This window comes from Podarcis pityusensis, assembly GCF_964106645.2.
Source record: "Podarcis pityusensis genome assembly, chromosome: 7".
In the NCBI taxonomy this organism is placed as follows: domain Eukaryota; kingdom Metazoa; phylum Chordata; class Lepidosauria; order Squamata; family Lacertidae; genus Podarcis; species Podarcis pityusensis.
Genome location: NC_138031.1, coordinates 38,549,516 through 38,573,113, shown reverse-complemented (window position 1 = coordinate 38,573,113; position 23,598 = coordinate 38,549,516). Strand labels below are relative to the sequence as shown.

The 23,598-nt window shown below is 43.4% G+C and overlaps 2 protein-coding genes across 2 annotated transcripts in view; both read right to left on the bottom strand.

The window, feature by feature from the left end:
- LOC308481826 (uncharacterized protein) overlaps nt 1-23,598 on the bottom strand; it is a 201,673-nt gene that overhangs the window by 125,049 nt on the left and 53,026 nt on the right. The gene's annotated exons all lie outside the window — the stretch shown is intronic.
- LOC308481793 (DGAT1/2-independent enzyme synthesizing storage lipids-like) lies at nt 1,911-21,806 on the bottom strand (the record flags this gene model as incomplete). The annotated part of the gene is made up of 6 exons (XM_081014499.1): nt 1,911-2,099; nt 6,462-6,601; nt 16,529-16,589; nt 17,025-17,215; nt 20,875-21,250; nt 21,777-21,806. 6 exons carry the CDS (start codon nt 21,804-21,806, stop codon nt 1,995-1,997), a joined length of 903 nt encoding a protein of 300 aa, XP_080870625.1. The 3' UTR covers nt 1,911-1,994.

Genomic DNA, 23,598 nt, shown 5'->3' with positions numbered 1-23,598 from the left:
AGCAATGAGCTCCTGGTTGCATTTGGGGTGAGGGCAGGTTCCCTGCTCCGTCACTACCCCCAAGTGTATTCCCCTATTCTGACTTTCGCATCGTGCGGAATGTCAGTCTTTCCCCCATGGCGGGGGCAGATAGTCGCAAATAATGCCTAAGCAACCACTCACAAATTTGTATTTTAATAAAGTTGTGGCCAAAATTATGCCAAAAATCTTAAACAAAAAATTCTGTGTGATGTGTGAGTTATTGGGGTGGCCCTGGGGACCTCGACATGCAACACATAAAACAGCAGAGGACAAAGCAAACTGCATTTTTCAGTCATTAGTGGACCTTCCTGCTAAATGTAAAGCATAGACCACTATTGAGAAAATGTTTCTCCCAAGGTACTACAATACCACAAGTAACTGAGCAACAAAATACAACATGTGTTATTTTTCCGTGATATCCTATGCCTAATTATGTGCACTGTTATACTGTTATATTTGTATGCAAATACCCTTAAGAGGCGTGACATCCAAGTCCCTTTCAGGTTCACATAGACCCACACATCTGGGAGGGAGAATAGCAGGTTAATATTTACCACCTTAAATTGTGCGGAGAAAAGGATTACACAGTAGCCACCTTTGCAATCTTATCTCCGAAGGGGGGAAATGTTGCAGGAAACCCCCCCCCCAATCATTCAGTTTGTACAAACTCCACACACACTCACACACTACATATGCTATGCTTCTGTTATAAATTCATAGAAAAGCAACCATACATCGGATTTGCACTGTTCCACTTTTATTTTACTCCATGAAGGAAGGACTACAAAATGGGGAAGGTTTGATACAGGCCACCATAATCCCTTGAGCATACCAGCACATACACAGGAGCCCTGCCCAGTTGCTATGCCAACCCTGATGGTCCTAGACAGGAGGCCATCAAGATCACAAAGAACTTGCATATGGGAGTGGATTTAGCACGGACTGGAACAAAGGACAATAATCAGCTCTTCCCTCTGGGGGCAGGAAACTGCAAACTCCCCTCTGTCACCTGGAAAGTACTCATGGGGAGGGGGAAAGGGGGAACCAGCCAGGTGACAGGACACTCAGGTTACCACCACAACCCCTCCCTCAACCCCTCCTTTCTGTGATGTATGTATGATGTTTCTGGGGGTGGTCTTGATCTACAGGGTGGCAATTTCAAAAGTCTTTATAAGACCTTGCACACCATTTTTCTGGGTCCTTCCTCTCTCCTGCAAGTGAGGGGAGCACCCTGTTGCAACAGTTCAATAAAGGCCAAGCCTACAGGCTGCTGTTTTGCTCCAAGTTATCCTGGTTGGTGTCTTTGTTTTTGTCCAAGGGAGCCCTCGGATTTTTCCGTTAACACAACCGCATGTTTAAGGTCCCATTTGGCTCTGAGTTTTTATATCTGGGTTTCTAATCTTGCCCTAGTGTCGGTTTGTTCTCTCTCTCTCTCTCCAGTAAAAAACTGAAGGAGAAAACAGTCTAAAATTGAGAGTATATGGCCATGGGGAAACTTGGGGGATGGTTGGAATCCAGACTCCATTGCTGAATTCACTCACTCATGGAATTAGCAACCTGGCAAAAAGTCATTTTTGGAAATAAAAATGGATAACTAGCAGAAAATGCCTTTTCCAAATATAAAAGAATTGTCACTGTTTTAATGGAGCTGATTTATAGGGATTACTCTTTCAAGTGTAACATTATTTCATGTTTCAGTTAAACACCCACCCTCCCATTACACACTTTGATTCTGACTCTAGCGGTGTAAGTCCGCAAAAAGGGGCATTCTGGGAGTCTTGCAGGATAGGGCAAGAAAGGACTTGCACCTCTTCGAAAACTTCTGCATGGACAGGAGGTGCTGAGCTACTGAGCTAGCAATCTTTCCAAATAAGTCATATACAATCCAGTACAATTCTCTGTATGTTTATTTGGTTTTAATTACATAATTATTAAATTTCCCTATTACAGAACTATGGTTTGTTTTATATGGACTAGTTAGCTTTGTCACCCTTATCAAATCGTTCTGAAAGAGCTCTTAATATACTTCCTGGCATTTTCTGGTGTCTATCCCGAAGATTTTCAAATGCAGTCTTGGTCTGTTGAAAAAACAAAAACAAAGGAATACATTATGTTATAGCTAAAGGAATAGGAAAAAGCTAAAGGCGTCAGACCCAGTAGCATTTAAAAAATCCCACTTTTTCCAGCTAAAGAAGCACAATATGGATTTCTTTCTGGGATCAGAAGTAAAGGCAGATAAGGATTTTTAGCTAATTGTAGTAGGAAACCATCTCTCCAGATCCTAAGGCATATGCAGCTGGCTCCCTAGCAAAGGATAGGGAGGAAATTACTGTCTTCTTTCATATTGAACCTTGAGCATGAACCCATAATGCTCACCCAGACCCTACTTTGCAGTGTTCAGCCAAAATGCATGTACCAGGCCTAAGAGGAACTATGCAAGTCCTACCAGGCATACTGTCTTGGCAGGTCCCTAAAGGGCACCCTTAACACAATAATGCCTCAGTAAAGCTAATCTTTCTCTCCACAACTTTCTCATCTGTACAGATTTAACGCGGTAGGAGCAAACAAACCACACCACTGTCAATTGACAATGACTGCATCCCAACAATGTGAAATAAAAGGAAGGAACCACAGGACAACCAAGGAATCAACCCCCACACACCTGCAAAAATAAATTACTTCTCCGCCCCTTCAAACAAGCAACCAAAAGTCGGAACTAGATGTGGGGAAGGTGAGGGTGAAGCAAGAATGGAAGCAGAAAGTTCTTGGGGGAGATGAGAGCAACCATGAATATTAAGGGTCTGGAAAGGAAACCTTATGAGCCACAGTGAAAGAAGCTGGGTATTTTCAGCCTGAAAAAGAGGGGACTGAGAAGAGTTATGACAGTCATTTCAAATATCTTAAGGGTTGTCACATGGAAGATGGAGTAAGCTTATTTTCTCCTGCTCTGCAGGGTAGGACGCAAACGAATGCCTTATAATCATCATTATCATCATCATTTTTTAAATTTATACTCCACCCATCTGAAAGGGTTTCCAGGGCCACTCTTCAAGTTGCAAGAAAAGAAATTCCACCTCAACATCAGGAAGAGCTTTCTGACAGTGAGAACTGTTTTGACAGTTCAACAGTCTCCCCTGAGAGGTTGTGAAGGTGTTTAATAATAATAACAATAATAATAATTTATTTGTATCCTGCCATCCCTGGCCAAAGCTGGGCTCAGAGCGGCTCACATCATATAAGACAATATGCATAAAACCAAGTGATCAATAAATTAAGATACATCCCACATTTAATTCAAACAAATTAAAATTAAAACTGGACAAGTGGCAATCTTCGGGGTAGATTTGAAAGCGGTTACCAACTGCTTCCACTGATATTATAAGCACCTTTGAGCGGGCTGGGAACCTCCTTCATGCTTCCCCCCCCCCCCCAAGATCTTTATTGAAACGTAACATATACACATAATAACCAAAATTCCCAATGATTCCCTCACATAAAATATAATATCTAAATTACAACAGCTGCATAATTATACAATTAATTATAAAAACCCACCACCCACCCTCTACTTCCCTCCACAGCAATTCCACTTCTTTATATTTCTTTCTACCTTTTTTCCCTTGCATTGTATAATAAATTATTTTTGTTAAATTCTGATTTTTCCTTCTTTCTTTATTGGTATTGTTATTGCTTACATTTTTTATTCTAAGCCTATTAGCATGTCATTTTTAGAACAATATTTTGACATATAATCTTCAAAATACTTCCACTCCATTCTTAACTTTTGATTTGACTGATATCTTATAACTGAAGTTAATTTTGCCAATTCTATATACTCACTTAATTTACAAATCCACTCTTCCTTTGTTGGTGTGTCCTGAGATTTCCATTTAGTGGCAATCACTACCCTGGCAGCTGTTGCTGCATAGAATTTTTTTTTTTTTCATATGTGGTATGTCTTTGCTCACCAACCCTAACAGATAAGCTTCAGGATTTTTTATCAAGGGGTTTTTAAGCATTTCCTTAAGTTCCTCATGTATTAGTCCCCAAAACTTCTTTATTTCCTTGCAACCTCACCACATATGAATTATCGTTCCAGGTTCTTTGTTACATTTCCATCAAAGGTTGGATTTTAATTATAAATTAAATACCACCTGTAAAACATTTAAACAAAATTTTCCTTCATCGTATAAAGGTAAAGGTAAAGGTACCCCTGCCCGTACGGGCCAGTCTTGAAAGACTCTAGGGTTGTGCACTCATCTCACTCTATAGGCCGGGAGCCAGCGCTGTCCGCAGACACTTCCGGGTCACGTGGCCAGTGTGACAAGCTGCATCTGGCGAGCCAGCGCAGCACACGGAACGCCGTTTACCTTCCCGCTAGTAAGCGGTCCCTATTTATCTACTTGCACCCGGGGGTGCTTTCGAACTGCTAGGTTGGCAGGCGCTGGGACCGAGCGATGGGAGCGCACCCCGCCGCGGGGATTCGAACCGCCAACCTTTCGATCGGCAAGTCCTAGGCGCTGAGGCTTTTACCCACAGCGCCACCCACGTCCCCTTTATCGTATAGCAGGTGGTAAAGCGGATATTCTCGCACCAGAGTTTCTCCTATTGTTCTAAATATATAGTGTGGCCGATATCTTTTGCCCATTTGGCCATTGTTTCTTTTACCTCTTCATCCATCAAATCATAGTCCAATAATAGAGTGTAAATTTTCAATAATAATTTCCTATTGTTTTGTAATATAATGGTGCTAAATAGCAATTGTTCTTTGGCGAAACCTTTTCTTTGATCTGCCTTAAACACACTTTTTAATTGTATATATTGCCAATTATCCATCCCATATTGTTTTAATTCTTCATATGTTTTTAATTTTAACTTTCCTTGGTCTTCTTCCAGTATTTGTCTATATGTTGCCCAGTTCGGATTCATATTGAGTTTTTTAACTGCATGGGCTTCTAATGGAGAGATCCATAAAGGGACTTGTGGCTCTAATAGCTGATTATATTTATTCCAAACTTTCAACAATAAATTTCTGAGTATATGATTTTTGAAGCCATTATGTACCTTAACCTTCTTGTACGCTAGGTAGGCGTGCCATCCATACCTATTGTCAAAACCTTCTAGATTTAAAATACTAGTGTTTTCCAATATAATCCATTCTTTTAGCCACGCCAGACATTCTGCTTCATAGTATAATTTTAAATTCGGTAATGCGAGTCCTCCTCTATCCCTTTTATCTGTTAATAGTTTATACTTTATGCATGGTTTTTTGGTTTGCCATATGAATTTTGTTAGATATTTTCTCCATTCATCAAAACAATTTTCTTTAATTATTATTGGTATTGTTTGGAACAAATATATCATTTTACGGTAAAACATTCATCTTAATTATAGATATTCTCCCCATTAATGTCAGCTTTAATCTACTCCAGGTTTCTAGATCTCTTCTAATTTTCTTCCAGGCTTTTTCATAGTTGTTTCCAAATAGATTAATATTTTTCATCAGCAATTCTATACCTAAATGTTTTGCTTTTGTTTTGTAACAATTTCCAAACCTAATTTCTTCTGTAATTTGTTCTTTTCTAATTCCTGTATGTTTTTTACCATAAGTTTTGTTTTTGACATATTTATCTTGAAGCCTGCTACTTTCCCGAACTCATTCATTATCCTCAATGCTTTCATTAAACTGCTCTCTGACTCCTCAGTTGTTAATATAATATCATCCGCAAAAGCTCTAATTTTGAAAACATCCTTGCCTAATGTAATTCCCTTTATCTCTTTTTCTTTATTTTTCATGCTTGTTCTTATACAAGGAGAAAATGAGTCAGACGGAACCCTAACCAAAGGCCTGGCAGAACAGCTCCATCTTGCAGGCCCTGCAGAAAGATGTCAAATCCCGCAGGGCCCTAGTCACTCGTGAGAGAGCGTTCCACAAGGCCGGGGCCACAGCCAAAAACGCCCTGGCTCTGGTCGAGGCCAGTCTGATCTCCCTGGCGCCCAGAATCTTTAGGATGTTGTTATTTGCAGACCGCAAGGTCCTCCGTGGGGCATACCAAGAGAGGCGGTCCCATCGGTACGAGGTTAAGCAGAGGCTGGATGGCCATCTGTCATGGATGCTTTAGCTGATATTCCTTCATTGCAGAGGAGTAGACTAGATGACCCTTGGGTCCCTTTCAACTCTAAGATTCTATGATCCTATATCTAAAAATGTGTTGGGGGTTCAAAGTTCAAAGTTGGTAGCTCAGAGGGCATTTAATTAGTCTCAACAAGTTAAGCAGAGGAAAAGCTGAGTGATCAATGTAATGCACAAAAATATATATAATAAAGCCTAGCTCTGGGTCATACAGAATGAGAAGCCAGTATGCAGAATACAATTTAGAACTGAGAAAGTGAAAAAACAATAGGAAAGATTATTCTGTTTTATATTTCCTGGTACTTACTTTTTCAGCCAGCTCTGTGGCAGTTATATTTGGATCATATGGGATGGGTTCTCCAATATATGTCCTCAATTTCACTGGAAACCCTCCATATATAGGAAGGAGAAAACATCGAGTTTTCTCATATACCCATCTTGCCAACCCTGTGTATGAAAGAGAAAAGATTCTGAAAGAATGCGACCCCATATCAAATGGATGAGACAAAAAAGCTTTGACTTGGCCAACAAACTTGGCAGGATGTTAACCTGGTTAATAAAGAAAAGGCAAAAAGATAAAATTATAGGTAAAATAATAGATCAAAGGGAAGAGATAGTAGACCCAGAAAAAACAAAACAGTGCTTTGTAAATTATTATAAAAAACTGTACAAATCAGAAGATAAAAATGAGAATAAAATAAATGATTATCTACAACGAAACAAATTACTGGTAATATTAGAAGAGGAACATAGATATTTAAATTCAACTATCAAAATAGAAGAAATACTACAAGTAATGAAAAACAAACAAAAGTTGGGGAATCTCCGGGCCCAGATGGAATTTCAATTGGTTACTATAAAAAAAAAAAAAACTAGAAGAGGCCATACTTCCAACCCTGAAAAAGATTATGAGCAATATATTAGAGAATGGGAAGACACCGGAGTCATGGAAAGAAGCCTTAAAAACCTTGATCCCGAAACAAGGAGCAGATCTGATGAATACCAAAAACTATAGACCAATTTCATTACTAAATTTGGATTACAAAATTTTTACAGGAATACTTGCAAACAGATTAAAAAAGATATTAAATAGACTAATTAACGAAGACCGGGCTGGCTTCCTCCCAGGAAGACAAATATATACGGTAACAATACAAGAACAATGATCAATTTATTAGAATATTTGGGGGTAGGTGGAAATAAAAGATCAGCAATGATGTTAGTGGACGCTGAAAATGCATTTGATCATGTATCATTGGATTTCTTGTTGAACACCATTGATGCAAAGAAATTAGGAAATAAAATATATTGCAGAATCAAGGCAATATATAATAATCAGAAAGCAAAATTAATCATAAATAATGAACTAACGAAAACATTTAACATTGAATAAGGGATTAGACAAGGCTGTCCATTCTCACCACTTTTATTTATCACCATATTAGAAACATTAGTAACAGCTATAAGGAAAAAAACAAAAATAAAAGGTATTTATTGGGCAACAGATTGTATAAACTCAAAGCCTTTGCAGATTACATCATCATAACCACCGAGAACCCAATAGAGAGCATATTAGAAACACTGACAAAAATGGATGAATTCAGGAAAGTCTCAGCTTTAAACTAAACAAAGACAAAACAAAATTATTCGTGAAAAACATGTGTGAAGAAGAAAAAAGAGGATTGTAAACTAAAACAGGATTAAAAATAACAAATAAGGTGAAATACCTAGGCATCGGGATCACAACAAAAAACATAAACCTTTTCAATTACAATTATGTAAAAAAATTGAAAGAAATAAAAAAAGATTTGGAGATTTGGGGGAGGTTAAATCTGTCACTGTGGGGCAGGATGTCAATAATTAAAATGACAGTGCTACCAAAGATGTCATTCCTATTCCAAACATTACCAATAATCAGTGGAGTTAAATGTTTTAAAGAGTGGCAAAAAGATCTGGCAAAATTCATTTGGCAGGGTAAAAAACCTGGAATAAAATTACTAACAGAGATTAGAGACAGAGGTGGATTTGCAGTTCCAGAAGTAAAAGAAGTGATACTAAAGTGGGTGCAAGATCTGGGTTATCCTATAGAATTACAAAAATGGGAAGAGCTGTGGAGAAAGCGTGTTCTCATTAAAGAGAGAGCACGTGTTGTGGATGGGGCCAGACAAAACATCCTCAGTTGCCAGCCAGGCTGTTGCAAGGGAATTGAATTGATTGGTGACTGTTGTTACTGGGGTAAATTTGATGTTGCCAAGTAAGGGGTGGAGTCAGAGGTTATTTATACTGGGTCCACAGCTTGTTCCTTTCTCTTTCGCTGTGGACACCGGATCACATGGAGCACTTGGACTGTCTGGAGGACAGTGATGCAATCTTCTCATTGTCTGGTTACATTTCTTTATTTCCCCCTTCTTTTAATCCTCTCTAGTCCCTTAAATAATTTAATTCCCTCTTTTTCCTGTTTGATTTCCCACCCCACCCCTTACCCTGTCCTGTGAGAAGATTCTCCCTGTATCTGTGGCTTGCCTTTCCAATAGGGAGAGAGCCCCATTAGGGGCTTTCTTTCGCAAAAAGGTTTCCCCCATTTCTCCTGTTGTAAATTGTGGGGCTAGTCAGGGCTGTTCCCAGCTTAGCTGGAATCACTTTTGTTTATAGTATCCCCGAAGGTTGGCTTTATTTTGAGTGTGTGCAGTGCTGTTGGCCAAATTTTAATCTAGCCTTGGACAGGAGCACTATTTTGAGTTCCTTTAATATTGCTATGAGACTCAGATTCTCAAGAGCAGAAGCAGGGAGGCCTAGTCGGCCTGCACACAACTTCCAAGCCTAAGTCTGCTACAGGTACCAGTTAATTGTTAAGTCTCTGACACGTGATTCATTCTCTCTATGTATCTGCTTGCAGGCCCAGTTGCTGCTAAGGTATATCTGAGGCAGACAGAGGGTGCCAGAGGCTCTCTGTGCCTCCAGTGACTATGAGCCCGCTGTATATGCTCTTGAACTATACTGTTTCTGAACAAGTTTATTTTCTCCAAGTTTGTTTTGCCCTGATAGTGGTGACTGCCATTTTAGAGACGAGCCATTGTGGCTTAGTGGCTAAAGTGTAGGACTAGGACCTGGGAGACAGGGTTCATATCCCCCTCTTAGTCATTGTTGTAAAAAACCAAAACAAACTGCTCCTTTTGGGCTATTCTGTTGCTGGGTAGTTCGGCCCATTTGTGATAAAAGAATTTTGGGTTTCTTGAAGGGGTGCTTCCCTCTAAAAGGGCAAGCAGGGGTACCTGGACAAGCTGTGGGCTACCTCAACTCTGCTATTTCACTGGAAATATTTATGCCTGGCCTAGCAGGTGATCCTAGGGCTTTGCCCTAGTATTCGATGGCCTGGAAGCGTTTCCGGCCTGAATAGTGTCCCCATGTGGTCCATGAAGCATTGGTTTCACTGGGTCAGCGCATAGTGCCGGTAATGCCTAGGTTGCAGGATTGGTCCCTGTATGGGACAGCTGCATGCTCCCCCATTCCTCTACCTGGACACTTAGGTCCTTTTGGTGGTTACCTCACTGCGAGGGATGTAACGGGCGCCACGTTTGCAATATGCAAGCGGGAGAAAGCACCTTTGCGTGCCCGCATTGCAGTATGCTCTGTGCGTTGCAGGGCACGGTGCTGCACGGGCTGCAATTGCATTGCATTGCGTGAGAGATTTGCAGTTGCATTGCATGGAGGGTGTGTGCATTGCATAGAGGGTGTAGTTGCATTGCACAGAGTGTGTTTTTTGCATTGCACGGAGTGTGTGTGCATTGCACGGAGTGTGTAGTTGCATTGTACGAAGTGTGTTGTTGCATTGCACGGAGTGTGTGTGCATTGCATGGAGGGTGTAGTTGCATTGCACAGAGTGTGTTTTTTGCATTGCACGGAGTGTGTGTGCATTACACGGAGTGTGTAGTTGCATTGAACGGAGGGTGTGTGCAGTGCACGGAGTGTGTAGTTGCATTGCACAGAGTGTGTAGTTGCATTGCATGGAGTGTAGTTGCATTGCATGGAGTGTAGTTGCATTGCATGGAGTGTAGTTGCATTGCATGGAGTGTGTGTGCATTGCACAGAGTGTCTAGTTGCATTGAACGGAGTGTGTAGTTGCATTGCATGGAGTGTAGTTGCATTGCATGGAGTGTGTGTGCATTGCACGGAGTGTCTAGTTGCATTGAACGGAGTGTGTAGTTGCATTGCATGGAGTGTGTAGTTGCATTGCATGCAGTGTGTTTTTGCATTACACAGAGTGTGTGTCTGAAAAGGAAGCTGGCTCGGCGGCAGCTTTGTCGGGACTTCTTTAGGGGTTCTGGCCAGCGTCGGCCCTGTAAATTTACATATCATGATGGCAGCACAAGATGCCCCCTGCCCAAGCGGGGGGCTGGAAGCTGGCAAGCAATAGCTCAATACCTTTTGCCCATATTCCCATTTTATTTAGGGATCCAGTTGGATATCATTGCTAAAACATACCTCTTGCCTATGGAGAAGCTGTCTGCCTTGAAGGAAGTTATTTTGTAATACTTCCTCTGTAGCAAGTGATGCTTCATCAGATCCGATCTTGCTGGGTCACTTAATTAATCATGCAATGGTTGCAATTCCGAAATGAATGCAATAGTCGTTCGCCATGGCAGGATACCTTGAACCCGCACAGGGATTTTCAGGTTCAGGCTGCTGCTGCTGGATCTTTGCCCTTTGGTTGTTATTTCAAGGGCTGCTGGTGTGCAAAGCCATGGCCTCAAGCCCAGTGTGGTGAGGCAATCATGTGACCTAACTTTCTTGAGTTTTCCCCATTGTAGTAGCAGTTCACATGTGGCCCGAGGAGTCCAGTGACCATCGGATCTGCTTTTGGCCTGATAACCAGGTAGTGGTGAGCGTCTTGGCAAAACAGTCCTCACGCTCCAGCAGAGTCTCCGCCCCTCCGCTCACGTTTTCGAGCTGCGCCTTTTAAGGTTTAATATTGTGCTTTCTGCTCCTGATTACGGGATCCTCTAATGATGTCGCTGACACTCTATCCCATTTTCAGATGGAGCGCTTCAGATCCTGGGCTCCAGACACTCAGCTACTGCCAGAATTTTCCAGACCACCTGTGGCATTTTGACAACAATTAGTAATTACAGAGAGCAGCAGCTTCCATTTCCCCTGCTGCTTTTAGCTCTTATGGGAAGGCCTGGATGGATTTCTTAGACTTAAGCTGGCAGTCCTCGGCTATTCAGATGAACTGGCCCCCATCCTCTGAGCAGATCCTGCAGTATTTGGTCCACCTGCTGCAGATTGGGCATGCGGTTATAACTATTAGAATTCAGTCCGCTGCAATGTCTGTTATACTGAAGCTTTATTTTTCAGAGACCCTTGTATAAAGTTTTTAGTGCGCAGGGCCTTGGAAGGTTGGAATAGGCTCCAACCTCATAGGACAGTGGGCAGGAAGTCTGTCAATTTTTACCTATGCAGTAGCTGCAACAAGTTAAAACTTGTCTGCTGGTTAAAGATCAAGGCGAGACTCCTTTCAGCATTCCATTGCCTTTTGGTGCACTGAGGGTTGGGAAAATGGTTGTTGGTGCCAGCACGGGGCTGAGAGTCTGGAGGCTTATTGCTTCAGGACTTTTCCTTATCCGCTTTGGAGCTGGTCATTAGAGTTGGGAACTCTAAAACAGACTTAGTGGGCAGGAGTGCCACAATCTGGCTTCCCGACACAGGTGAGGAGGGCCCTTGCCCAGTTATGGATAACAGAATATTTGGCTTTTCATTCCCCTGGGGGCTGGCCCGCTCCTAGTGCATGAAAATGGGTTCCCGTTAGCCAAGCATCAATGTGCTTACCTCGTGCACCAGTTATTACGGCCTGCGGCTTGCTTACCGCTGAACACGCCTCATTCCTTCCGATTAGGTGCTGCTGCAAAGGCTGCACACTGGGGGCCTGTCAGTAGACAGGATTTTGAATACGGGTCATTGGAAGTCTGACGCTGACAAGGGTTATATCAGGAAGTGTCACAATGATGTCTGTGCTGATGCTTGTCTGTTATTTCCTTTTTTCATAGGAGCAGCTGTGCACATTTGGGCCACAGCATTGTACACTGGGCTGGCAAGCGCGCTGACGAGTCTGGACTGGGGCGCCATCTCAGTCTTCCTGCCCATGTGAACATATACTGGCTGTCCAGATGGGGAATGCTTTGGGAAGAGATCCTTCCTTTGGTGCGGTCGAGTGTGACCTGTGCAGATCCTCCCGCAGTGCTGGTGGTACAGCTGGGCGAGAATGATTTGCTGTCTTCCCTTAGTTTTACAGGGAGTAGCTGCATTTCTTGCCCCCTCCACTGTTGCCCCCTCTACTTTGAGGTCTTATAAAAAGGCCTGGGCAGATTTTTTATTATTTAATGGACAGACGGTTGAGGAGGTTACTGCCCCCCATTCTTCCTCTCAGGTGCTCAAGTATTTGGCACATCTATTCCAGATGCGCCGGGCGGCCAGGACGCTGCGACTTCATTCGGCAGCGATTTCCTTTTTTAGCAGGGCATTTTTTAACAAGGATCCGTGTGGGAAGTTTGTGGTGCGCAGAGCTGTGGAAGGTTGGGGGCGTCTCACTCCCTCTAAGCCTATTCCTAGACGGCCTATTACATTAGAGTTGCTGGCGCAGATGCATACTAAATTGCGTAGCATCTGTTGGTCTAAATTCGAGGCCCGTTTGTTTTCTGCAGCTTTCTCATTGGCTTTCTTTGGGGCCCTGAGAGTAGGAGAGGTGGTCCTTGAGCCAAAGCGGGATGGAGGTTCCAGGGGCTTGTTGTTGCAGGACGTGAGTATGTCTCCGTCTGACTTGCAAATTAATATCAGAAACTCAAAGACGGATCAGCTGGGTAGGGGAGCCGTTATCAGGCTCCCGGCGTCTGGGGAAGGTGGCCCTTGTCCGGTAAAGGACCTTAAGCGGTACCTGGCCTTGCGACCAGTGGGTGAAGGGCCCCTGTTTATTCACGAAGATGGGCACCCACTAGTACGGCATCAATTCACTAAGGTGATGCGTAAAGCCATTGTAGCGTGTGGGCTTGAGGCTTCGGAGTTCGCTCCTCACTCCTTCCGGATTGGTGCTGCAACTACAGCCGCCCATTGGGGTTTATCCGTGAAGAGGATAAAGGACTTGGGTCGATGGAGATCGGATGCTTTCAAAACGTATGTGAGGAAATAATGTGGCTGTGTACTTACATTTCTGTTTTAACCCTAGGTCCGGGCACTATCCGTATCTGGATAGTGGGCCACAGTATTGTGCATTGGGCCGCTGACAGAGCTCGTCAGTCTGGATTGGGAGATGGCCTGGGCCTTCCGCAGCATGTGCAGGTGTCCTGGATCTCCAGAAGGGGGATGCGTTGGAGGGAATTCTTGCCACTCATAAAAAGGCGTGTCCTCCTGCTTGGCCCACCTTCAGCGATTGTGGTGCAGCTTGGGGAGAATGATATGGTTTCTTTTCCTTGCTATACGCTGCGTACTGTTATTTTACAGGACCTAAGGGAGTTGGCGGCTATGGTGCCTAATACGAAATTGATTTGGTCACAGTTGCTTCAGCGCCGCATTTGGTGGGGCAGTTCTTGCCCAGCATCCACTGAGAAAGTTAGGAAGCGGATTAATTCCGCGGTGGGCAAGTTGGTGGTGAGCTTGGGCGGATGCGTGATTCCTCACCCTCGTATTTCATTTAAGGAGGAAGTCTTATACAGGGCTGATGGTGTTCATCTTTCCACGTCTGGGAATGATGTATGGTTGGATGCAGTGGTGTCCAAGTTGAGGGTGTGGTTTGCTTTGTGAGTGGTTGGCGGCGAGCATAAGGGCTCGGGTGGCGGTTAGGCATTGGTTAAATTGGTTGGTGGAGGGGTATGGATTGGCTGTGCCTACCCCTCCAATGCTGCTGCGGAATGGGAATTCCGTTAAAGGAATTCTGGGGCTTACCATCCCCTTGTCCAAACCCCTGGAATCGGGTGCGGGCCGTGTAAGACCCCAAGGCGCAGGCAGGGAGGAACTGAAGGGTCTGTAACGCAGCCCCAGTTGCCCTGCTTGTTCCTCCACACTGACTTACGCTGGAATCCGGGAGTCAGTGCTATCCCCCAAGGCGGGGGGGATAGCTAGTCATAACCAATGCCTACGCAACCACTCACAATTTTGTATGATAATAAAAGTTGTGGCCAAAATTATGCCAAAAACCTTAAACAAAAATTATGTGTGATGTGTGAGTTATTGGGGTAGGGATGATTTGGGGGACCTCAGCACGCAAAGCGTGTTCTCATTAAAGAGAGAGCACGTGTTGCGGATGGGGCCAGACAAAACATCCTCAGTTGCCAGCCAGGCTGTTGCAAGGGAATTGAATTGATTGGTGACTGTTGTTACTGGGGTAAATTTGATGTTGCCAAGTAAGGGGTGGAGTCAGAGGTTATTTATACTGGGTCCACAGCTTGTTCCTTTCTCTTTCGCTGTGGACACCGGATCACCCGCCCGCCCTCCCTTATTTGGGCTTCGCTCTGACCTTGCTATTGCCTGTCATGGGGTCGTCCGCCTTGGTGCGGGGGCCTAGTAGGAATTTTTCCTTTTGGCTGATTAGTGTGTGCCAATTGGGTTTTGCCTACTACGTAGCAAATCGTCACAACTTGTAAGGTTGGCGGTTAGGCATTGGTTAAATTGGTTGGTGGAGGGGTATGGATTGGCTGTGCCTACCCCTCCAATGCTGCTGCGGAATGGGAATTCCGTTAAAGGAATTCTGGGGCTTACCATCCCCTTGTCCAAACCCCTGGAATCGGGTGCGGGCCGTGTAAGACCCCAAGGCGCAGGCAGGGAGGAACTGAAGGGTCTGTAACGCAGCCCCAGTTGCCCTGCTTGTTCCTCCACACTGACTTACGCTGGAATCCGGGAGTCAGTGCTATCCCCCAAGGCGGGGGGGATAGCTAGTCATAACCAATGCCTACGCAACCACTCACAATTTTGTATGATAATAAAAGTTGTGGCCAAAATTATGCCAAAAACCTTAAACAAAAATTATGTGTGATGTGTGAGTTATTGGGGTAGGGATGATTTGGGGGACCTCAGCACGCAAAGAATCTAAGATTCACAGCGTGTTACTTAATTAAAGAAAAGTTTATGAAAATGCAATTTAGATGGTATTTAACCCCTTCAAAATTAGCCAAAATGACTAAAAATTATGATAATAAATGTTGGAGATGCAAATTATATGAGGGAACCTTTTTCCATATGTGCCCAGGAATCAAAAAATATGGGACACGACCTATGAGGAATTAACAAAAATATTCAAATTTATATTACAAAAAACCCCGGAAGCATTCTTCCTAGGGATCTTAACAAATAACATTCCAAAAGAAAGCAAGAGAATATTCTTCTATGCAGTGACTGCATCTAGACTGCTAGTAGCTAAGTATTGGAAGAGTGAATTTATCCCATCGAGAGAAGAATGGCAGTTAAAACTCTGCGAGTACTTGGAACTCATGAAAATGATGGAATCAATAAGAAACAAATCAGCAGACAAAGTCAAAAAAGAATGGGAATGTTTCAACAATTATTTAATGAAACAAGGTTATACTAATAAGACTTGGTTGTGTCTTGAATAACTCCGCAAATAGTGACATACTGTTTCCTCATACCAAGATGAGGATAAAATATTAAATACAAGGGGGAAAGTAAGCTAATTCGAATTGAAATCATAATGAGGCAGAAGGAAGCCAACATCAATAACAAATAAGTAAAGAGATTCAACCCATACTGAAGGTCACTATATATAAGAAATACTATTATAGGGTTGAATTATAGCAAATAGAATTTTTTTAAGAAAGAGGTCTTAAGGCAGTCTAAGTTGTTATTTCGATAGAGTTAAACTTTGCTTAATTTTTGTTCGTTTATTTTTCTTTTCTTTTTTAGATCCTTTTCTATTCTATGTACGTTGATATGTATGCTTTCCCCTTCTTCCCTTTTCTTTTTTCTTTTTTTTCCAGGCAGGTTATTAAAGTATTTATTTGTTAACTATAGTTACAGGTAGGTAGCCGTGTTGATCTGCTGTAGTCGAAACAGCTGTCTGAAGAAGTGTGCATGCACACAAAAGCTCATACCAATAATTAACTTAGTTGGTCTCTAAGGTGCTACTGGAAGGAATTTTTTATTTTTTTGTATTTGTTAACAATGTATTTATAAATGTTTTTTTGGGGGGGGGGTTCTATAAAAATATTCTGAAAGAATGCGACCCCATATCAAATTTGAAATTAGTTGGCATTTTGAGAGTTGGTAGGAAATAGATATTCATTTTTTAAAAAACACCATTGTATATTATTAAAATGTATTTTGCCTGAAATTAGATATCTTGATCAACCAAGGAACATAATAAATTTAACTCACTTATCTTTCCAAAGGTCCTGAATGCTTCAGAATCATTTTGTGCAAATATAGGGATGATGGGCTAAAAGAATAAAATAGGAAATAAACAATAACAGAAAGGTGAGACCTGGTTAATTACTTCACCCCAACCGTTCCACCTTAATTTTTGTTAAAGACTAGAAGGAATGATTCACACCCGGCATTATAATGACAAGACAGATGTGATTGGCTTCAGAATTCCTGACAGATCTATTCAAATATCTCAGATGAAAAAAATTCACAAGCTGTCCCCCAGATTTTGAGGAATTGAAGAGAGTAAGAAGAAAAAAGTTGTTTTTCTTATTAAACATTGATTTCAGTAGCTTTTTTAAAAAGCAGGAGTGGGGAATCCATGACTCTCCAGATATCATTTCACTCCATCCTCGGCTATGGAGGATGCTAAATCAAGGATGTCAACACAGTACGTCATATCCAGGATAATTGTGAGGACAATGCAAATTGCCCAAAGATCACTCACCACTTTTGCCTCCAAAGCTAGCCGAGCGAAACCTGTGCGGTTACCCCACATTAAACTGTAGTCTTTACTAAAATATGCTTCTCTAGCTCCACCAGGGGCAACGCCCAGTAGATGGCCTTTCTTCAGAATTTCCACACATTCAGCTTTCTTGAAATCTCTCAATAAGAGCACATCACAAAGGATCTTTATCCCTAAAAGAAAGCCCCAAATAGAAAAATGCATTTTATATAGCTCTCATTTAGGAAATAGTGTGAATACTTTACAAGTGTCTTTATTCCAAAGATTACTGATCAACTAGGATTTCATGGAAGGGGGACTTTATGCTAGTTCCCCTTTTGCTCACATGTTCTGGCTCATAGAGTGAGGCTGAGTGCTAAGGTGACCACCTTTTGGAGAAGTGTTCCTCAAGTCAAGTCTCTAGTACAATAGGTTGATATTCAAGTTTGCATCATGATAAAAATACACCCAGGCATCACCAAACTCGGCCCTCCAGCGGTTTTGGGACTACAACTCCCAGTGGTCAGGGATGATGGGCATTGTAGTCCCAAAACAGCTGGAGGGCCGAGTTTGGGGGTGCCCATAGTGCCTTGCTGGATAATACAAGTCTTCAATCCCTATAGGCTGCATGGGTTTTGGATACAGTGGACATTCACACATAGACAGATACAGAGAGAGAGAGAGAGAGAGAGAGAGAGAAGAGAGAGGAACCTGCTGGTGGAAACCTGCCTCCACCAGCAGAAGCCCATCTTTTCACCCAGACAGGGGGTTAGATGCTCCATTAATTTACCCAGTGGAATGCCCCCCAACATAACTCTCTGTGCTACTGGGCCTGTTTGGGCTCTCACCTCACTTCTTTTGCTTTATTTTTAAAATTGACATATGTGTTGGTGTCATAGTTTCCTAGTGTGGCTGCTGTTTGCATGCAGGGGAAGATGATGTGGGGGGTTTGGCAGTGGAGATTCCATGAACACTGTGTAGAAAGGATGCCACAAGTGTTTGCTTGCAGTGTCACGTGGGGGCATAAAAACTGTGTGTGAGAGTGCTTGATTGTCCATGTGTTTGGGGGAGGCATACTTCCTGGGATCACTGCACATTGCTTAATAGGTTGGACTTGCTATGAAAGCCATGGGCATGTATGTGTGCTTCTGTCCTTTTCCTTAGCTGTAGCCCCCACCCCATCCTAGTTGCCACGAAGTGTGTTTGAATACAGTGAATTGTTCACAGGAAGCTTGCTAGTGAACATACTATCATGTAGTTTCCCATACTTTGCATTGTTCTTCCCAGTAAGACACTTCCATCTTTATTAATGACTGATTTTGGGGCCCAACAGGACCAGACTGGGTCTGCCCTAACAGCCCATGACCTAGCTGACCTACTGCTGGAGCTCTGGGGACTGATCAGTGTAAATGTCTTGTTGTTTCCTGTAACTGTCTTTTCATCTCCTGATTACCCTGAAATTACGGTACTTAGGCCTAGAAAAGACAGAGGTTCCTCAACTGAGCCTTCCAGAACAAAGTTGGATCCAGAAGCCCTTCAAACGGCAAACCCGCTCCTTCAAGGGGAGTGCAAACCTATCCAGAACAAGCAACTGACCAGTTTGTCGGACATTGCAAGATCCAAGCTCAACTTGTTTTTCCTCATCCATTTCACCACTGCGTCCAGGCAATGGCTCACAGAATGCACAGGCTCTCCTGATTCAGATGTGATGGAGAAAGAGAGCTGAGTGTCATCAGCATACTGATGGTACCTCTCCCCAAAACTTCTATTGCCTACTCCCTGCAGCATCCCATAACATAGTGCTACTCCCTGGAATCGGTCCTAAAGATAGGATTGGAACCACAGTAATACAGTGCTCCCAATTCCCATTCCTTAGAGACAGTCCAGGACAATGCCATAATCAATGGCATCAAATGCCTACAAGAGATCACGAAAAAAGAACAAGGTCACATGCCCCTTGTCCCACTTTCTTCGAATTCTGGCATCAGGAGTTGCTGTTGGAACCGAACTCCAGTTGAATATGATGCTGAGGATGGAAATGGTTTGGGAGTGATATCCAGGGTCAAATTGTATGCAAAACATTGGCCTTGGTAGGGGTATTATTATGCTGATGAGTTGGGGGGGAGCGCCATCACCTCCCCCAAATGATGAAGGGTAGTTCATTAAAGGATTCCGGGGGGCGTTGCCTCGTCCGAAACCTATGGAGGCTAGGGCCTAAAGTACGCTCCCGAGCGGTGACCCCTCGGGGAGCGCCTAGGGATGTGCATCTCGGGGGCTCCCAGCACCCCCACCTTTGGGTGCACAGCCTGGGCCTGCACGCTCCCCAGCACTCTGGTTGCGGGCCTCAACACTCCCCCGTTGGTGTTCAATCCCTTCCGGTTTTATCCCGGATAGTCTGATAGGTCCAATGGCTAAAGCCAATACCACTCTTACCTGTGACCAATAAAGTTGTGGCCATTTGTTGCCCATTAACCTTAAATTCTGGTGTCCTGTGTCTTTATTTTATTCCAACTGGTGGGGGGCAGGAATCGCCACGCAAGCTGGCACTGGGTGTTGTGCACAACCTGATGAGGATGCCAAGCAAACCTTGGCAATTGATACCTCAACTGGACATTTCGTCCACTCTGGCCCCCTGTACCAGGCAGCCATATTTGCCTAATCACCAGGAGTTCAAGGACGTCAGGACCACTTCTATGGCCCATCCACTTTAGGACCAAGAGCAGAACAGACCAGATAAATGTATGCCCATAATACCAGATGCTCTATTGTTGCTGCTGTCCCTGTGTTCTTTCACTTTGGAAGAACAGCTGTTTCCTGCTTTTTCATTGGTTGCCTTTCATGGGGCTTTGGGCCTACGAGTTACTTTCTATGTCTAGGGCAGGCCTTGTTGTTCCAGAATGTCCAGTTCGCAGATGGGTTGGTACGCATTCTCCTAAGGCAGTCCAAGATGGGCCAGAAGGCTGTGGCTCCAAGGTCATGAACGAGAGTTGCCATGATGTACCTTTATGCCCTGTGACAGCACTTGCAGCCTATCTGGCCACTCGGCCTGTGTGTGGGTCACCTTTTCCTCTCCCAGGATCAATTTGAAGTTTGGACAGTTCTCTGCCCAATTAGCCATAGCTTGTGATCCAGTTCAGTTTGGTTTGCATTCCTTTCGCATAGGTACAGCCACAGCTGTGGCTCTCATGGGCATCCCACCAGATCTGGGACATTGGAAGATGGCAATCTGATGCATTCAAACTTTATATTCACTTTTAAACAAAGTGCTATATCTAACGTACTGGTTTGTGCTCGTCAAGTCATGTGCCCACGATTCTAGGAACAAGGAGGACATATTTCTTCCAGTCCTTTACTCTGAGGGAATGCTGTCTGTAAACATGGCCATAAAAGTGGAGTGACCTGTTTCCTCCTGACTAACTGTATATTGGTTTGGCTAGTTTAATTTAATTTACAGATCCTTTAGGCTGCTATATTTTTAAAAATATAACCTTTTGTCCACAATATTTCATTTCATTTTCATTTCAATACTATGCCCTGAGTCTTCCTTAAGGTGTAGTTTGTGTTGAGAAACACCCTGGGATCTTCGGATGAAGGACAGTATACAAATTTAAGAAAGAAAGAAATGAATTGGAAATAATTACATTCTGTCTTACTTGCAGGGACTTGGTGAGAAAGAACCTCTCCACTAATTTACTGTTTCACCTGTTGCTGCTATTTTATTTATCTGTGGGTTTTTGCCAGGTACACTGTTTTTGTATTCTACAGCATTGTTTTATATTTAATAGCATTGTTTCATGTCATATTTGGCACATGTTTTAAGCAAAAAAGCACAATTTTAATTTAAATAATTTACCTGGAAGATTATACAATAAGTGATGAACTACTGTATGGCACAGTCTTCCTTTCTCTTTATAAGCTTTGCCCACAAAGAAAGAATAGCCGAGAAGGGAAACTGAGTGATAAAAAATAACAATCCCTGGTCCTTGAGGGAGATGTTCCAAGCCAATAACTTCATAACCTGAAAATAATAGAAATGGCAACAAATAAATATTATGTTGTTGAAAGGTAAATAAAATATCACAATATTTTATTGGAAGAAAACAGTGTGTTTTGGAAGGGGGGGAAATGAAATTTAAGATCAGGTACAAAGCTCTGCTATGTGTTCCAGCATTCTGGATGCCAGGAGAGCATCCAAGAGGAACAGGACTTTCTCTTTGGTGGTCGCAGAACTAAAGGGGGCAGGAGGGGACTTCTCTCCTGGAATATTCATTCCTTGCTTCCTTTTGGATGCAGATGGAAACATTTTTGCCCAGTCTTTCAGTTATTTTGCTTTTTTAATCTACTTTATGTGTGTTTGACCCTTTGAGATGGTTTAACATGATATCAAACTAAATGTTTTGGAGACTTTTATTTATTTATTTGAAGGGCAGTATTACCCTTCTGTACAGAGCGCTACTTTGGGGAAGAGCTAGGCCCAGGCTTAGTTTTAGTAGTGTATTTCTGATTTATGCTTCAACTCCTAAAGCAACATCAAAATACCCTCCAACATTTCTCAAATGAAAATAAGCACATCAATTTAATAATAATAATAATAATAATAATAATAATAATAATAATAATACTGTAGTAACAATAATAGTATAACAATAATAATTGTATTCTTTATACCCCACCCATCAGACTGGGTTGCCTCAGCCACTCTGGGTGGCTTACAACATATATAAAAATATTAAACGTTAAAAAACTTTTGTATACTTGGCTGCCTAACTCCCTATCCTCTGACATTTCTTTGATGAAAATAGAAACATCCTGAGGAAAAGCAGGGCATTCCAGGATCAAATCAGAAACCTTACCAGGATGGTGTCGGTAAATCTGGGACTGTCCCTGGAGAATAGGAATACAGTGGTGCCTCGCAAGACGAAATTAATTCGTTCCGCGAGTTTTTTCGTCTAGCGAATTTTTTGTCTTGCGAAGCACGAAATCCCATAGGAATGCATTGAAATCCAATTAATGCGTTCCTATGGTCAAAAAAAGTCCAAACAAAGCCAAATTTGGTACAACAAGAGTTTATTAAGTGCTCTTTAAAGTCACACATACTGTAAAGAGCATTTCAAAAATTGAAGGAACAATAAATTAAGTTTCTAAACATGGCAGGAAAAACATTTAAAAATCAACAAAGTGTACATTACATTTTCTAAGACTCTGGGGGACCACTCGAAGAAGGTTCTTCTTCCACTCTTTGCTTCTTGCTTAAGAACCTGTCCATGGTCTGCTGCTTCATCCGCCTTTTCAGCACCTCCCTGAAAGACGACATGACCCTCGTATCAAAAGTGTTCGCAAGGTCACGTGTCACGTGCTTGTCAGGGTGGTTCCGCTCTGCAAAAGCCTGCATATCCTTCCACTTCAGGCAAATGTCCCTCAGTTCTTTGGAGGACAGCCGTTCCTCAGTTGCTTCCTCCTCTTCCAGCGAGGCCTGCTCCTGCGCAGCCTCTGCCTGCAGTTCGACCAGCTCCTGGGTGGTCAGCTCGTCGTCGTGCTCCTCCACCAGCTCGCTGACGTCCTCCTCTGTGACCTCCAGGCCCATGGTCCTCCCCAAGGCAACAATGTCCTGCACCACTGATGACTCTGGTGCATCAGAGTCACTTGGTGCCACACAGTCCGGCCACAGGCTGCGCCAAGCACAATTCAAATTTCTCTGGCTGATCCCTTTCCAGGCCGTGGTGATCATCTTCAAGCAGGTGACGATGTCAAAGTGGTCCTTCCAGAATTCCCGCAGGGTGATGGTGGTGCAATCAGTCACCTCGAAGCATCGCCTGAAAAGCTCCTTGGTGTAGAGTTTTTTGAAATTGGCGATGACCTGCTGATCCATCGGCTGGAGCAGTGGCGTGGTGTTAGGCGGCAGGAACATGATGTTGATGAAGCTGAACTCCTCCAACAAGTCCTCCTCAAGGCCTTTAGGATGAGCAGGAGCATTGTCCATCAGAAGCAAAGCCTTCAGCGGCAGGTCGTTGTCCAGCAGGTACTGTTTGACAGCAGGGCCAAAAGCAAGATTGACCCAGTCCACAAACAGCACACGTGTGACCCAAGCCTTGCTGTTGGATCGCCACATGACACTCAGCTGCTCCTTGTCAACCTTGTGTTTCTTGAAGGCCCATGGGTTCTCCGAGTGGTACACCAGCAGGGGCTTGATCTTCAGGTCACCGCTTGCGTTGGCACAGAAGAGCAGGGTCAGACGGTCCTTCATGGGCTTGTGGCCAGGCAACTTGGCCTCCTCCTGAGTGATGAAAGTCCTTTTGGGCATCCTTTTCCAAAACAGCCCGGTCTCGTCGCAGTTGAAGACCTGCTGTGGAACGTAGCCCTCCGTCTTCACAACCTCCAGGAACTCCAAGGCAAAGTCTTCAGCCGCAGGAACATCAGAACTGGCAGCCTCTCCATGCCTGACCACGCTGTGGATTCCAGATCTTGTCTTGAACCGGTCAAACCAACCTCTGCTTGCCTTGAAGACTTCTAGCTCGTCTGAGGTTCCTGGCTGTTCCCGGATGAGGTCTGCGTGCAAGGCCTTGGCCTTCTCACAAAT